Raw genomic sequence first — 16,212 nt, 5'->3', positions numbered from 1 at the left:
ACGGTGGTGCAGTGGTTAGCACTGTCGCCTCACAGCTTCCGAGTTCGAGTCCCGGCTCGTCTGCATGTCCTCCCCGTGCCTGCGTGGGTTCTCTCTGGTACTCCAGCTTCCTCCACAGTCCAAAGACATCAAGAGGGGACCAGGTTAATCCAGACTCTAAATTGACCGTAGGAGTGACTGTGAGTGTGAATGGTTGTCTGTCTCTATGTGTTGGTCCTGCCATGGACTGGTGACCCGTCCAGGGTGAACCCCGCCTCTCACCTGAAGGCTGCTGAGATAGGATCCAGCCCCCCCGCGACCCTTAAAAGGAACAAGCGGAAGACGATGGATGGATGGATGGATGGATGGATAGAATTGTGCAGGGATTATGGACATGTGTGATTGATATTAACTATGTGGGGAGAGGATATTGGATACAAATAACTGAATCAACACTGAGTGTTTCCATATTAACGGGGGAAAGATGATGAATACAAATGATTTCTGGCGGTTTCAAAATGAATGTGTGAAAAAAACAAAAGAACAGCAACATTTCTAACTGGCCTGGAAACATTTCTCTCCTAACCTGGAGCAGTGACATTGTTTGACTCGACATAGATTTCTGTTGAGTTTGAGGGTCAAGCAGCACATATTGAAAACTATGAAAAGTGATAAAACTACACAGTAAACTGTAAAAATCAAGGCTGTAAAACTAGAAGGTGATGCTGTTGCTATGTTTACATGTGTACAGGCACAATGTATTGCTTTAGATTGTTGGTGGACTGTGACGGTGCAGTTCTTGGATTATTATTCTGTCTGTGCAGGAAGTGGGTTCAACCAGAGGTCACGAACACCTACTTGGTGGGTGGGTGGGTGTTGATAGAGAATGAGGGCCAGAACCGCGAACGTGTGTGTTAAGTTGCACAGCATGTCCGGTGGTCACTGTATGTTTTGGGAGCCAAACAAGCGCAAGATCTGACAACTTCACAGCTCTACGTCCAGCCATCGCAGCTTCCTGAGTGTTAGTTTAAAAAAAAACATTGTATTTCTCACACACGTCCTAATTAAAGTGATGCACAACTGAGTGTCCTGCATGTACAGCGCCACATTGAGGCGAATGTATGATCTAATGAGATCGGGCTTCTCCATTTTGTGGGACTATTGTGTGATTAGCCTGCTGAGACTTTAGATCAAAAAATGAGGACAAATTTAAAGTAAAGTGTGCTGCTAATAACTGTTGTTTCATGCAAAACAACATTTCGCATCAGAATTAGCTGCATATTTTATGGTGGGGAACGAGAAAACCAAACAAACAAACCAAACAAACCCATGGCACTTTTATGAAGGCCTGCAGTCGACCTGTTTCACGTGTTTGTTTTAATGGAATTTCCACTGGAAACATACTAATATGTTTTCCCTTTGCTTGGTTCTAACCTTCTTTATGAGCAGCCGCGTGACTGCCAGAGTGCTGAAGAGTCGGTTACTCCAGGATAATCATAACCCTTAAAGTATCAGACCAATGCCAAAGAAACATGTAGTTTAATCTCCAGCTATGTGAACGTACAGGCAGCTGACCTGGGCAGACAAACCAGGAAGTGCAGTAGTCCTATTCGTAGATCTTACACAATACAAATAACGTTTAAAGCAAGGGGGGGGGGGGGGCAGGAAAAATTTACATGACGTTTGCTGAAAGGAAAGGAAATCATAATCTAACTTTTTTTTTTTTTAAATAAAAAAAGAGGTAGTCTGAGGTGACTCCTCAAAAGTTAAAAAGCCTTTCTTGTGCGGCCAGTTCAGCATGAACAAAACTTCCAGCATGTTTCGGCCTGTGGCCTTCAGCAGGGAATATTGACTGGGCAGGTACACACCTGACTAGAACTGTCTTGATAACTAGCTGATGATTTCCTGCTCATGTCCCTGGTAAATTCCGTCAGCAGACTAGAGAGGTCAGCAAATACAAAGATTGTACGATAAGAAAAAGTACTGAAAACATCGCCTAACACCACGATACATGGGTACAAGATACACAGTTAAACAGCAAAACCACACCATTATAAGAATGCTACAGTATCATAGAGAGGACCGCTCCTCCATAGCGTCATTCAAACCAGGGGGACTGTCACTCGCAATTTATAAATCCATTCATTTTCTTTCTGATTCAGGGCTTTAAGCCGATCTCCCCGTCAGACAGTCTGGGGCATACAATCCACACCAGTCGCTGGAAAAGAACTAGAGGAACACTGATGGACATGTTTAAGGTGTCTAGCCATAGCATAGTCCATGTCACCTATCTGGATCACATGCTTGTGTTTGTCTTGTGGTCTACATAGTGCGGCCTACGTAGAAGGCATGACATAAGAGCACAACAGAATGTTAACAGTGTTTCTAGATTTACAATCGATAAAATGATTGATTTTATAAGTGGTTTTTGTAATCGGGTGTGTAAACTCCTTAGATTTGACCACTACATCACAATGTTTACAGCGTCCGCATGCGTAAGTACTGGCAGGTAGTAGTTAGCAAGTAGCTCGCTGTGCAGGCAGATGGCTGCACATGTCTGTCACTAAGTAGGCGCCCTTCTAAAGGAAACTATGGAGGGCTCTGGATAGACTTTGCCAAGGGTCTCGTTACATTCTATGATATCTCAGTTACTTTAATGATATTAGCAACTGATCGGACCTCGGTGTTGTACTGTGTGGAGAAATAAACCCGATTGTTTTTTTTCTCAAGAAGGGAGTCCTGATTCAGGTCTTTGTGACAAACAAAGCTGGTTTTAAAGCACTATCAGAGTATCCTCGTTCTCTAAAACTGCACTCTCTGAAATCGGATTCGCTATTGCAAATTCTCCTTAACCTTTGGAACTGTCCATCAGGCGTGTTATTAATGAGCGGAGGCGGGTGGCAACTCTTAGCATGAAACAACATGTATTTATGTGTTTTCTTCCCGTAGATTAAAGTGTGTCGGTCACCACTGAAATCTTTTGCGATCTCAGGATCAAGAAACTGAATCCTGTCCTCCCTGTATTCCAGAGACAATTTGATGTCCTTATTTACACTGTTCAGATACACGTGGAACAATTTCAGTCCATCTTCCGCACCCCTTCACCACATTGTCACATCATCAATGTAACGAGCCCACCGTGAGATCTTGTCTCTAAAAACATTAGAGGTGTTGAATACACGATCCTCCTCCCATTTACCCATAAAGAGGCCCGCATACGAAGGGCTGAGGCAAACTCCCATTGCACATCCTTTCACCTGCTGAAACAATTTATCCTGAAATAGAAACACATTGTTATGTAATGGCCATTCAGCGACTTTCACAAGGAAGTCAGTGGGCGGGTTCCTTTCTTCAACTGTTTGGCAGCAGGGGACCACTTTTGAAGGGGAGCTCCACCTAATAGGTGTCGTGCGTCATATTTTTACTCGTCTCTGACGCTTGTTTGCTTGAACATGGAATCTAATGGATTTTCCTATTCTAACGAGGAGGGAAAGCGGATCATCTCAAGTTCATCCCAACTTGATGTCATGACTCGAGTAAGTGACTCAAGGAATCCTGATTTGAGAGAAATCCTCACTGATCTGAAACATCTCCAGGAGAAGACATTAGGTTAGAGCTGAACTCTATCACGTTATCTGATCACTGCAGAAAAAAAATGTATCCCACACGGCCTTAGATTAAAGACATACCCAGCCCAAAATTCCAAGGATAACACTGATTTCCGAAATAAATGGGAAAGTGTTCTAAATTAATGCTCTGCAGATTAGATGCTTTAACTTATTGAACAATCGACCAAAGACCGAGAGAAGATTAAACAGGAAATAAATGGAATTAATACCGAAACTGTAGAAAATGATAATGATGCAGCAAAGGCTAAACTGGAAGCAACAACAGTCCCCCTGGTTTCAATGACACTATAGACATCCTTTTTATGATACTGTAACATTCTTATAATGGTGTGGTTTTGATGTATTATATTGTATCTATGTATCGTGGTGTTAGATGTTTTCTAGCCTATAATGGTATTTTGCTATATAACTGTGTATATTGTATCTATGTATCGTGGTGTTGGATGTTTTCTAGCCTATAATGGTGTGGTTTTGCTATATTATATTGTATCTATGTATCGTGGTGTTGGATGTTTTCTAGCCTATAATGGTGTGGTTTTGCTATATTATATTGTATCTATGTATCGTGGTGTTGGATGTTTTCTAGCCTATAATGGTGTGGTTTTGCTATATTATATTGTATCTATGTATCGTGGTGTTAGATGTTTTCTAGCCTATAATGGTGTGGTTTTGCTATATTATATTGTATCTATGTATCGTGGTGTTGGATGTTTTCTAGCCTATAATGGTGTGGTTTTGCTATATTATATTGTATCTATGTATTGTGGTGTTCGATGTTTTCTAGCCTATAATGGTGTGGTTTTGCTATATTATATTGTATCTATGTATCGTGGTGTTCGATGTTTTCTAGCCTATAATGGTATTTTGCTATATAACGGTGTATCTTGTATCTATGTATCGTGGTGTTCGATGTTTTCTAGCCTATAATGGTGTGGTTTTGCTATATTACTGTGTATCTTGTATCTATGTATCGTGGTGTTAGGCGATGTTTTCAGTATTTTTTCTTATCGTACTATCTTTGTATTTGCTGACATCTCGAGTCTGCTGACGGGATTTACCAAAGACATGAGCAGGAAATACTGACTGGGCAGGTACCCACCTGACTAGAACTGTCTTGATGATTAGCTGATGACTTACTGCTTAAGGCCACAGGCCGAAACATGCTGGAAGTTTTGTTGATGCTGAACTGGCCGCACAAGAAAGGCTTTTTAACTTTTGAGGAGTCGTCTTGGACGATTATTCCCCATTGTCGTCCAAAGAGCACCTTCACCTCCTTTGATGCAAGTTTACTTGGTTAAAAACACCGTAACCCTCTCCTGAACTTTCTTTCTTTCATATTATTTTATTTCAAAACTGTTCCAAAGGACACAACCAAGAAAAGCTTTAGTTCTTCTGTTTGTGGAGTGAAATTTTGGAACACCGAGCTCAAGGGGTTTCCAAACGTCAAGGATGAGGGTGCAGGACTGTAACATTAATGATCATCTATCGGTTTGTTATTTATAATTTCTTACCTTCTATTGATTTCTTCATTTTTTAAGTAACACGGCAAAATTAAGAAATGAAATAATATATTTTTTAAATATTATATTATTTCATGATGACTTTGGAGAAGGGCTGGGGTTACACAAGAGTGTTCTTCTTCCCACTCCTTTTCAGACATGACTAGTTTGACAGTCTTGCACACTGTTGTGCCATGCGGTTTATTTTGTGTAATATTTTCTATTTGACCATTTTGATTTTTTGCCCCACAGCAAGAAGGTTCCTAGTTGGAGCCCCTGCTGCAGCACGGGGTCTTTCTGGGTGAGTCTCCATGTTCTCCCTGTTCCTGCTGGGTTCTCTCTGGTACTCCAGCTTCCTCCACAGTCCAAAGACATCAAGAGGGACCAGGTTAATCCAGACTCTAAATTGACCGTAGGCGTGGCTGGGAGAGCCAATGTTTGTCTGTCTCTCTGTGTTGGCCCTGCCATGGACTGGTGACCCCTCCAGGGTGAAGGCTGCTGGGATAGGCTCCACCCCCCCCCCCCCCCCCCCCCCATGACCCTTAACCAGATAAGCAGAAGACAACGTATAGATGAATGGATTTTTTTGTACATGTTCAAAAATAATTTCAATGCGATCCATGTTTGCACAGTATGAATACATCTTTTTTTCCATATTAACATTATGGGCTACTTGTAACTAGGAGAACTGCTGTGAGGAGAGCCTGTAAAAGTTCTTGTGATTGAAAGAGTGACAGCAGGGAAAACAGTAGATCTCATGGTTTGGTCTGCATATCATAAAGGTCTACACAGGCAAGATATTTCAAATATTTGCTTTTTGCTTTTTTTCAAAGCTGACTGAAAAAAAATCAGATGGCAGTTTATCGAGGCAGAATTTCCTGCCCCCTTCCCCATATCTAGTGGAGTTTTACTGTATATAGGATTTCAGAAAATGCAAAAGACGTTTCCCAAATGTCCTGTGGTTCGACCACCTCCATCCCGGCCTGATTTACATCCTCACCACCTTCCAAATCAAACTTACACCCTCGCGTGGCGTGAGCCTGGCAGGTGACATTGTGATGCTAATATTAAAGCTGCTAGGAAGCTTCTCTCTGTGCTGCACTGAAACCTGACCTTTTTATTTACGTCTTCCCTTTGATCCGTCCAGACACGAGCCGCGTCTTCTTTATTGGGCCACCGAGGAGGGCTTTGAACTTAGCTTGACCACTCAGTGATTACAGCGACAACAAAGTCCTCTTATTGGTTCTGTGGCAGGAGCTTTCTGTCATGGACTAAAAGAAAAAGGAAACCAATAGAGGCTTTTTCAGCTTTCAGAGTACCAGTGAGACAATGGTGCACCATGGAGGGCTGGAGAGAAAGAGATGTTAGACTCCACGCTGGAGCGGAGCCGTTTCACCCACTCATAGTTAATTGCTCCGTAGATAACAGTCATAATAGTAACATCTCCATTTTTTCCTCCATGACATGAACTACAATGTCACTTTGACACAAATGAATGAAATCCTTCATTTGATTCACTATTATTGTTGTCTGGCATGTTTCTTATCATAGGCAAAGCAAAACGAAATTCCTCATTGACGCCAGTAAGAACAAAGCAGAATGAGGTCGTACATATGTTGCTGTTAATAAACTTTGTAATCAGCTGTTTGACCAGGTGAAAGGATTCTTTTCTTATCGCTCTGTGACATAATCTGACACGCCAGATTTGTTTCCACATCAAACTTGAACCGATCAGGTGCCAGTCGCGAGGAAAGCCTTCAGTGGTGTTCTTTGTTCTTCTTCAAAAGAATAAATACGCTCCAGTTCTGATGAAACTGATGCTATAGGAGCATGTTTGCTCACCTCTTTACTAGCTGCCATTATCACGCTGAGTCACTTTTGATAGGGACCCAAGTGCATAACTTGATGGATTCTCCTGCTGCCTCCTTAGCAACGCGTGGACAGGCATTTACGTCATCTGAATACGCGCATCTGCAGGTTAAAAATCTCACTGGTGTAAATGTTACTCTGCTGAGGAGTGTAGCTGGTCCGCTTCTGCTCCTGATGCATCGCTGTCATGTTTAGCAAGGCCACACTGAGCTATTTAAAGCCGGAAGGGCAGAGAAGTGCAACAGAGGACAACAATCTTTTTTTACGAATTTAGGAGCAAAACTACAAACTGCTCAAAACAGGAAAGGAAGGAAACAACAGCTAGTCAATATTCAAGAGATGTCAACTGAAAGAGAGGAAGTCAAGATTAATGTGGATCATCTAATTCGGGTGCTCACAACCGGGAAAGTTTTGTATTTCTGTTTGTGGAGTAGAAATGCAAACGCAGATGAAAGTGTACTGTCCAGCCTGAGCTGCAGTGAGAGAATGTCAGGAGGTCGGCTATTTGTCATCTCCTTTGAATGAATGTATGAATCTTTGTGCATCGCAAACCTTTTGGATGTGTAGACCACAGAACGTTGATTAATAAATAGAATCCCCTCTGATTCAACCCATCCACTACACTACATCTTTGGACTATTTTACAGCGAACCGACCAACCCACGGATGTAACGACAGCCCATGCATTACTATAGCTCGTGATCTCGTAAAACCGGCAGCCTCCCATGGCGAGTGAGGGCGTGGTCCTTTAGGCTTTTTACACGACAGAAACTGTGAGTGTGCTGCGTATGGAGCAAGTGTCAGGGACACAGATTTATTTCAGGCTTATGGAAATGTCCCTTTCTCAGATATATGGTTTAAAGAAAGTCTTTTTTTTACCTGATGAAAAGTGGGTTTTTGTTGTTTTTTTTAAAAGGTGCACATTTAAATCCCTCACTTTTTCTGTAAATTACAGAAAAATATATTCCATCGGCAGGGAGTCTACTTCAAAACATACAATAAATATTTAAATGACTGCAGGTTTGTGCAGCGTTACTGTGAACTCAACGACCAGTTTGAGTTGTAAAGACATGCCTCTGATGGTTCAATTAAATTTAATTCCTATAATCACTTACGTCTCAACAGATGTCAATAACAGAGAAAAAAAATACATTTCTATTGTAAAATCTATCTGTGGGGAGATGAAAAATCTCTCCCATCCTCCTCCCCCTTTGATATACCGATTTTAACTGTGAAAAATAATCCGGTGTTCCATTTTTTAAGTCATTTATTACTGCGGAGTTGTATTGCAATATCCTGCTTCACATTACTGACAAGATCATGAGTCCAAGATGCAGAATCTTCTCATCTTGAATCTTCTATAAATATTTTTTGCCAGCAGTGACAGAGCGTGCAGCTATGAGGTGAGACGGTGATCCTGTATATTTCTCTTCTCTTTGTCATGACCTCCTGCACCTACCAGTGGAACTCTGATTACTCGAGGGCCCCCGTGGGAATGGCCACATACTATGAACACGTGGACATGTATGATTACCTGCACATATCCTCTACCCATATGTGGAACATAATCAGATTCTGACAGTAAAGTTGATGCTGCTGGCAGCGATGATTACATGATGAGATAAATGTCTTGACCCCTCATCGCCTCCCATCTTACGCTCGGGCGATTAGCGCAGTAGTTGCTGAATCCTTTACCTCTTTACTCTTCTCTTCTTGCATCAAATTAACATTTCAGCACGGCCATTTGACTAATGGGAGCACAGCGAAAGGACAATATGCCTTCTAGCCACAGGGGTAAATGTTGATCCCAGGTAAACAACACGATGGGAACAGAGTGACCCACCTGTTCCACGTGCCGAGCTCTCTGCTGTCATTTACAAATGGGTAACAGGTGTGTTTGCTGCTGTTGCCTCCTGGCTTGGCATCATGCCACATACCAGGTAGAAATAGGGGAAAGTTGCAGGAGATTGTAAGTCAGTTGACAGCTCTGCTACTACTATCAAGCCTTAGTTATCGTATTGGTTCAGGAAAAAAAATGAGCAGTCATGGAGGATGATTTCCTCTTTGAAACTACGCTGCACCCAGGACACTCTCTAAAACACGGATTCAGACAGAAGTGGTTCCAGTTGTCACAAGTCTAAGGAACCAGTGCCATCAGCTGGTGGGCTGCTGCTGCTGTCATGCCTCCCGTATTATTAGCACGCTACAGTACGTTGCCAGTGGATAAGCAGACTGTTGATTGCTGTCTAGCAAGGTTCACTATTTGGGCAACTTCTTTATTTGACTGCAAAGAAACTAAAGCTGGACATACATACTGTCCGACTTGTTTTTCGCCATACACTTACCATACTCACTTTGATGTCAGCACAAATTTAAGCTTCATTTGGTGGCATTCGTCGCAATGGCCGATCACAGCCTGACCAGCTTTGATGCATCCTTCTTCCTGCAATGACAGAAGCAGACAAGAGGAACACTGGCTTCTGATTCAATAGATTCTTCCCTTTCTTCTGCATCAAGGAACAAAAGAATTTCATCAGAGCCCTCAAATGAATTTTTACTGACAACTGTCATCAGCTGGGAGGTTTGGCAGCTGTAGATGGGTCGTACTGTGTGATCGTCCAGGTTGTGGTGTGACCATGAGCCTCTTCAGCGTGAGCTCAATCAGCTTTGGTTTTACATGCAAATGACCCACTTGCACAGTTTGAGTTGGTGTCAAACAACAATTCTAAAATCCTACTGAACACCAGTTTAATAAGTGAAAGAGCGTTTTATGTTCCGGTTGTCTTTCTAATACTGGAACGAGAGATACATAAACTACATGTACAGGCAACTCTACAATTCATTCGTCTTCTTCTGAGTGGCTTAACAGGCACCTGGTTAGTCAAGGTTTGAAGAGTAGGGCCACTGACTGTGTATTTATTAACCCTGGCGTGACATGGATCAATTTAAGGGATCCATGATCTAGCCTCTTAATAGTAGCACAATATTAAGGTCAGTACACATACATGCTAAACCTGCGCCGAAGTGTTTCATAAATGCTTAAATCAACTGTTAGTGGAAGTAAGAACATGATGGTTTCTGTAGGTACACACATGGCCTTTTAACCTTCTAGTTTATGAGCCACCCACAGTCGTAATATTGAAGTTCATCATTGAAAAGTGACCCAAAACATCTGAATCCACAGGAGACTGCTGAAAGTAACATAGTTCCTGTACAACCTCGGCTTCTGTACCAATGAAAAATGCAATATTTCCAGGTTTTTTGTGAACCAAGTGTGGGAATTTGGACAAGATGCAAAGCGCCCACATATGCTGCAAATTTAGCGGATTTTGCATTAATCTATGGGATTGGAGAATCATGGTTTTCGGGGGGGGGGGGGCTAGTTTGCTGAAAATACTCTATTCTAGATCACTGCAGCATCCAGGAACAAAAATATCAAAGGAATAAACTGATAAATAAAAAAGAAGTTTTAGTTTAATTTAGTGGATTCACTTCCTGACCCACAGTGTAATCATTGCACGTTTGTCCTCCAAGGTGTAGCGTCAGCATTCTCAACATGTATCCCGAGAATCTGTGTTTGCCTGAGGCTGTTGGTGTGTCACCTGCCTCGGACCCCTATCACACTAGATCAGAGATTATCTCCATAGTGACCAGTTGCCCCACATCTGAACAACAAGCCTCCTTCATCTCCTTCCCCACTGCCGTTAAAAACTAACAACTGCACCATTTGAAAACCTGTGTATAACTCGCCCCCACCTCAATAATTCTCCTCAATCCCTGCGAAGTAGGATTTCACACAGCATCCATTGCAGCTGGGCACCGCAGGTAGCATATTTGCATTGATTGTTCGCGAATGGTAATTCAAGGGGGAACTCTCAGAATTCACGTCAGGAATAATTTTGTGTTGCTTTGTTTGGAGTATCGCTCTATTCATGGCAGATGAAAGGGGCTTTATTATCCCATTATGGGGCCCGTGTCACAGCGATGTGATGGCTACCGTTTCCTCTCAATGGCATGTTTTACTGGGGGGGAGAAACTTTTTAATAGGATCCCAACAATGACAATTATCTGCCGGCAATTCTCTTTCTTGTGCATGAGGTCCCATTAATTGCATTTACAGACTCTGAAATGAAGTATGGCAAATGCTTTAAGTCAACGACTCCCAATCTAATTTGCATGGTAATTAATATATTTCTCTGGGAATCTGAAAAGCTCCCATATGAGCTTTTGGGAAGCAAACTATGAGATACTTGGAAATAGAAGTCTGGGGATAGGAGATGAGCATGAAGCAAAGCTCTAATCAAAGCCGTAGAGTGTAAATTTCCTGTGGCTTTAAATCTGCCAGGCTCAGTCAGAAGCTCATAAAAGGGCCATTTATAGGAGAGTAAGTATGTCTCCTCACCGAAGCTTTACTGACGTGTATTGTTTTGCTGTAATAAGACTGTGTCTTAGCGAAAACAAATCCCGTTTCAAAAACATGATTGATTTCTAAATGGGTTAATAACTTTCAGGATTAGACCATACAGAATACAACACCAAAGATTTACATATGGCATACTGTAGATGCTTCAGGCTGTTTGGTAATCTGGTATTGTCCATATCAATCGGAAACAGTCACCTTGTAGTGTATAAGATCAATCCTAGACAAGCTGGCAGCAGCTTAATCTGTCCCACTCGCCCTCTTCTCCAGTCAGAGCCCTTTCCCTCAACCCCCTCGCTCTCTTCTTCCTCCTGGCCACACACCCAATCAGAGCAAACTTCTCAGCATCCCTAACCGCTGTGCTTAGTCATTCCTCCCAACATACGTTCTCTTTCTACTTGTAGGCTCCCATCATTTGCTTTTCTCTCCAGTGTTTTATTATCTTGATTTCAGTCTCTGCTCTTTCTACTCTACTACAAACACAACAACAAAGAGACACATATGACACAAATAGTGCATGTAGGGCAGAAGTGGTAAAAGCATGTGAAGCACAGAAAATATTCTAACATGTAATATGTGGTGACACGCTTTACCAGATTTTTAAAACAGAAAATTCAGCACCAAACCACAAATGTTCCAGTTTTCAGAGTGTTTGAGGTTTATTGGGCGTACAGCTGGATGAGGATGATGTGGATTATACCAGACGATGTGCTTTAGAGTTTGGGAACCGACATTTTTTTGGACAGTTTTGCTGTTGTTTGTCATTGGTGGCCGTGGGGCACCATTAGCTGCTACGTAAATACATGTGGCTGACTCTCTCTGCATTATGAGGTAAGAAAGTACTGCAGGAGGAAAAATATTAGCTATTTGTGGGTACTTGAAAGGCAAAATATACATTTTGAGTTAATGTTGCTATAACCGCAATGTTTGATATTCCGCCCTGTGTCTTGATGGTCAGTAGTTGAGTATTACAGGCTTGTTTTGGCCCTTTTGAGTTGCAAAAGGAACTATGTTTCACCGTGCGATGGCCTTTCAGCCAATCGCCACTCTTTTCTGTCCTTGCTGGCATATTTGGATTTATTTATTTATTTATTTTTTAAGTTTTGGATTTTTTTTACATGAAATCTCAGTTGTTGCTTTTTCCAGTTTGGACTTAAGGTTACAGTACTTGTTTTTTATTGTCTTAATACATTCACACTTGAGAAAGAACTTATAAAAATAAATCAAGAGCTACGAGTCTAAACCCTACATTCAAGCAGAGGCATTTTTACCACACTGCCGTGTCTGTGAGTCTCGATTTTATGACTGTTTACCAGAGTCAACACAGTTTCACATCCAAGCCCAGATAACTCTACCTGTAATCTCAGGAGTATGTTTAGGTCTTTGATGTTGAGTTTACAAGGGTTTCACATGCCATCCAATGAATTTACAATCATTTCTTACATTAAACAACGATGATGACCCAAAACATGTTGATTTGAAAAGCACATGCATTCCACACGTTTCAAATGATTTAACATGATTTAAAATCCATGTTTTATTTTTTTCCTGTATGGATACCCTACAATACATACTTTCATGTTGTCCTCCAAACCCTAGGAACTCTCTCATGGCCAAACTTCACACTTCCAAACCAAAGGCCTCTTTACAACTCCCACCTGGCCCTTCCCAATATTTGCACATTCTCCTGTCTCTCTCTCTCTCTCTCTCGCTATTTATCTATTTCTCCACAACCCTATGACTGAGGAATAGAGGAGAAGCATGAAGGGCAGGAATCAGTATTTTCAGGAGGAGGGGGGGGAAAAAAACACAAATTGACAGGCCTGAATCCTCAGGGCAGCTTTATGGATTCTCGGCACAGCGTTCAGCAAGAGGCTCGTGCAGCCATGTGAGACCAGCCACTAGAAGGCTAAATATAAAATAACCCAGAAAGAGATCCAGGGATATGGGATATGTGTCTGTGCTATCTAACAATCTCAGCTGGCTCGAATGGCAATACAGAGTAAACTTGAGGGATATAGGAGCGCTGGAGGAATTGGTAGTTCGCAGGGTATTCGCTGTTGTCATGGGTGCATGTGGCAACTACTGTAAAAGTGCAGGAACACTGGCAGCTGGATTTCCTATTTGCATGCTATAAAACCTGACCTTGCCAAGCCCTAACCTGTTTTTCACAGGATATTGTACCTAAATTGGTTGTCAGCCAAGCACATTTAAAAAAGAGAGAAGCCACAGCCATACTGTGGGAGTGCAGCATGAATTGGCAGGCTCTCAGCTGACTGAATAAAACTTTGATTCAGCGGACGAGCAATGCCGCCGAGCCTGTGTATGAATCAGCTGTGTAACATGAAGGGATCGGAGGAGCACAAGGGAACTGCGCCATAATCTACTCCACCATTCACTTTCTCACTCAGTCTATAATACCCCTAAATGGCGCTCAGAGGCCAGGCTCCAAGCTAGCCAAAATGCTCGAGAGACAAAGTCCCATTCTAATGAAAAATGCCCAACTGCAAACAATGCAGCAGAGACACACTCACCCCCAAAAACACACAAGTAAAAAAACAAAGTGTGTACGTCTGGCTGGGAAGTAATTAGGGAAGGTTGAGTTGGTGAGTATTTCTGTTGGCATATCAGTCTATAGAACAAAGGCACTCTTTTCTCTCAAATTACCTGCCAATGCTGTCTCTTTCTCTAAACCACGTAGATAAATGGAGTGAATTTGGGGGGAAAGGAAGAAAAGAGGCAAAAGTGCAAAAACGAGTCTGGAGGTCAAGCAAGAAAGATGCAGGAAGAAGATATAAAGTCCAAGCCTGTGTGTGGAAGGACGGACAAGACTGAGTCAATGGCTGAAATAAAGTAGCCCAACGGTTCAATATGGTTATTCTACTGCTTATTCACTTCCTTCTAGGAACTATGAGAGGATCAATTCTATCAGAGAGACTCAGGGGTAAACTTTGATAAAAGCTTAATTCTGAATAGAATAGAGAATGGAGTGACTCCCGAGGGCGTGGTAGACTGTCTGTGGCACAGGCCCCTGTGTGTGGGGCCAATTTAAGGCTGCAGACCAGTCCAGCCGATTGAAAAAGGCAGAATGTGGAGTCTTTCCCGTGTGCGTGGGAATGAACTGGTGGCAGCAGGAAAGGCAGCAGGGCCAAAACACCAGATGGAGAGCAGAAGGTAGAGGTGGGGCGGAGGAAAGGGCATTGAGTCGGCATGCTAAAACTACCTGGAAACACACATAACTTGACCGTTCACTTACACCGAGCATATTTGTACATCTAGCCAAATATTTTTTTGCTTGGACTGACGGCAAGGTGTAACTGTTACTAGAACTAACACAAGTATATATGTTGGAAACAATCAGCGGACATTGCCTGGCTAAATCTGATAGGAATACTTTTTCGTGCCGACCATGTTTTGGTGCGGAACTGACATGACACTGTTGGTGCCATGGAAAAAAGACTAGTCTTTCCTTGCCTCTGCCAGAAATAATGGAATAATCTTGGATGGGTGTTGATGTAGCACTTCTCAACTTGTGAAATTATCACAAATGATTGCCCAACCAACGAGGTTTTGGTTGAACGAGAGCATAACAACCAATTAATTGACCAGTCAAATGGGAGACTACAGCCCAGCAAATGACTGTGTCCACGCATCAGTGCTGTTCAGAGCCAGAACTGATAAAAACCCCTGCGTCTACTGCAGCCAATTCATTTGACCTGCTAGTGAATTAAACTGTTCCCAGATGATACTTGGTGCAGCATCCACTCTGACAGCTTGCATGATGCGCCTTACTTCATAGTCCAGGAAGTGTTTTGGTTCTCATCTAATAGGGTGTTCTGCCTGACTGGGGAGAAATCTCAGGCATTTAACCTCAAGAGTGTCATTTACACCTTGAGAGTCATGAGGGTCATATGTGGGTCAGTAGTCCACCTGGCTGTCAAGCAAGAGTCGTTAGAGACACGAGTCAAGCTGTGAATGGGCGTTAAAACTGCCAGGGAAGGGATGTCGGGATGTAAATGGCCGATAAGTGGTGTTGTAGATCACCTCCTCCTTTGAGTGATGGTTGTTCCAGTTTGACACAACTGGCCTCCTTCGCTCCTCTTTCAAACCATCTGTTTTCTGCGTCCTGACTCTACCTCCCTCTCAGAATGACAGACCCGCTGCCTGTCGTTCTGGTGTTCACACCAGTGCTCGCTCCTGTTTTGACAAAAGCCCTGTCAAGGTATCACACAAGCTTTTAGGACATCATTCAGCTGTTCGTACTATTTATATTTACGGTTAGATACCAATACCCAGGCACGGGCTCTGGTGATGCCTGGGTGGATTTCAAAATGAGTGGATTTCAAACAGGTAGATGTCGAGAGGTTGGTTGTTGTCAACTCTTCTTTTGTTACAGTGTCAACTGCCTCAGTAACATGTACATTTCAAGAGTGAGGTAATACCTGATCACACAATGTTTTCTTTCTTTCAATTCCAAGGCCTCTTTTCTTTCTATCCAGTGGATGCCAATACCTCACGCATCAAAGTAGCAATCATGCTTGGAGAACATATGTGCCTGTAAAAATAAGCTTGTGGGATTTCCTTGTTTGTATTGACATTTCAAATTTGATTTTATTGAAATATTGCACAGCTAAGTAATGCGTGCGCCTTTGGTGATAATTGAATGAAAGGGATAATTTGTAAGTACCTTAACAAGCTAGAAACGGCCCAGCTTGTCTCACAATATGGAGTCACTGTAGCACGAATGAGCCATGGCCGGGCTTCTTCTCGTCGAGCCTGGAGTTATGGTACGTGACTAACAATCCGTCTGCGGGGC

The 16,212-nt window shown here is 42.5% G+C and overlaps 1 protein-coding gene across 1 annotated transcript in view; it reads right to left on the bottom strand.

Moving 5' to 3' along the window:
• Window positions 1-16,212, bottom strand: part of tafa5a (TAFA chemokine like family member 5a) — a 291,469-nt gene that overhangs the window by 160,333 nt on the left and 114,924 nt on the right. Inside the window, exon 3 of the mRNA XM_086201151.1 lies at window positions 9,322-9,419. Within this exon, the coding sequence (XP_086057277.1) occupies window positions 9,322-9,324 (3 nt within the window). The 5' untranslated portion in view covers window positions 9,325-9,419. The remainder of the gene's footprint in view (window positions 1-9,321; window positions 9,420-16,212) is intronic.

The sequence above is a fragment of the Aulostomus chinensis genome, chromosome 4 (genome assembly GCF_037954235.1).
Source record: "Aulostomus chinensis isolate RoL2024-O1b breed Wild chromosome 4, RoL_Achi_v1.0, whole genome shotgun sequence".
NCBI classification, from domain to species: Eukaryota; Metazoa; Chordata; class Actinopteri; order Syngnathiformes; family Aulostomidae; genus Aulostomus; species Aulostomus chinensis.
Note: the sequence above shows the minus strand (reverse complement) of the source record. Positions and strands in the feature narration are given on the sequence as shown.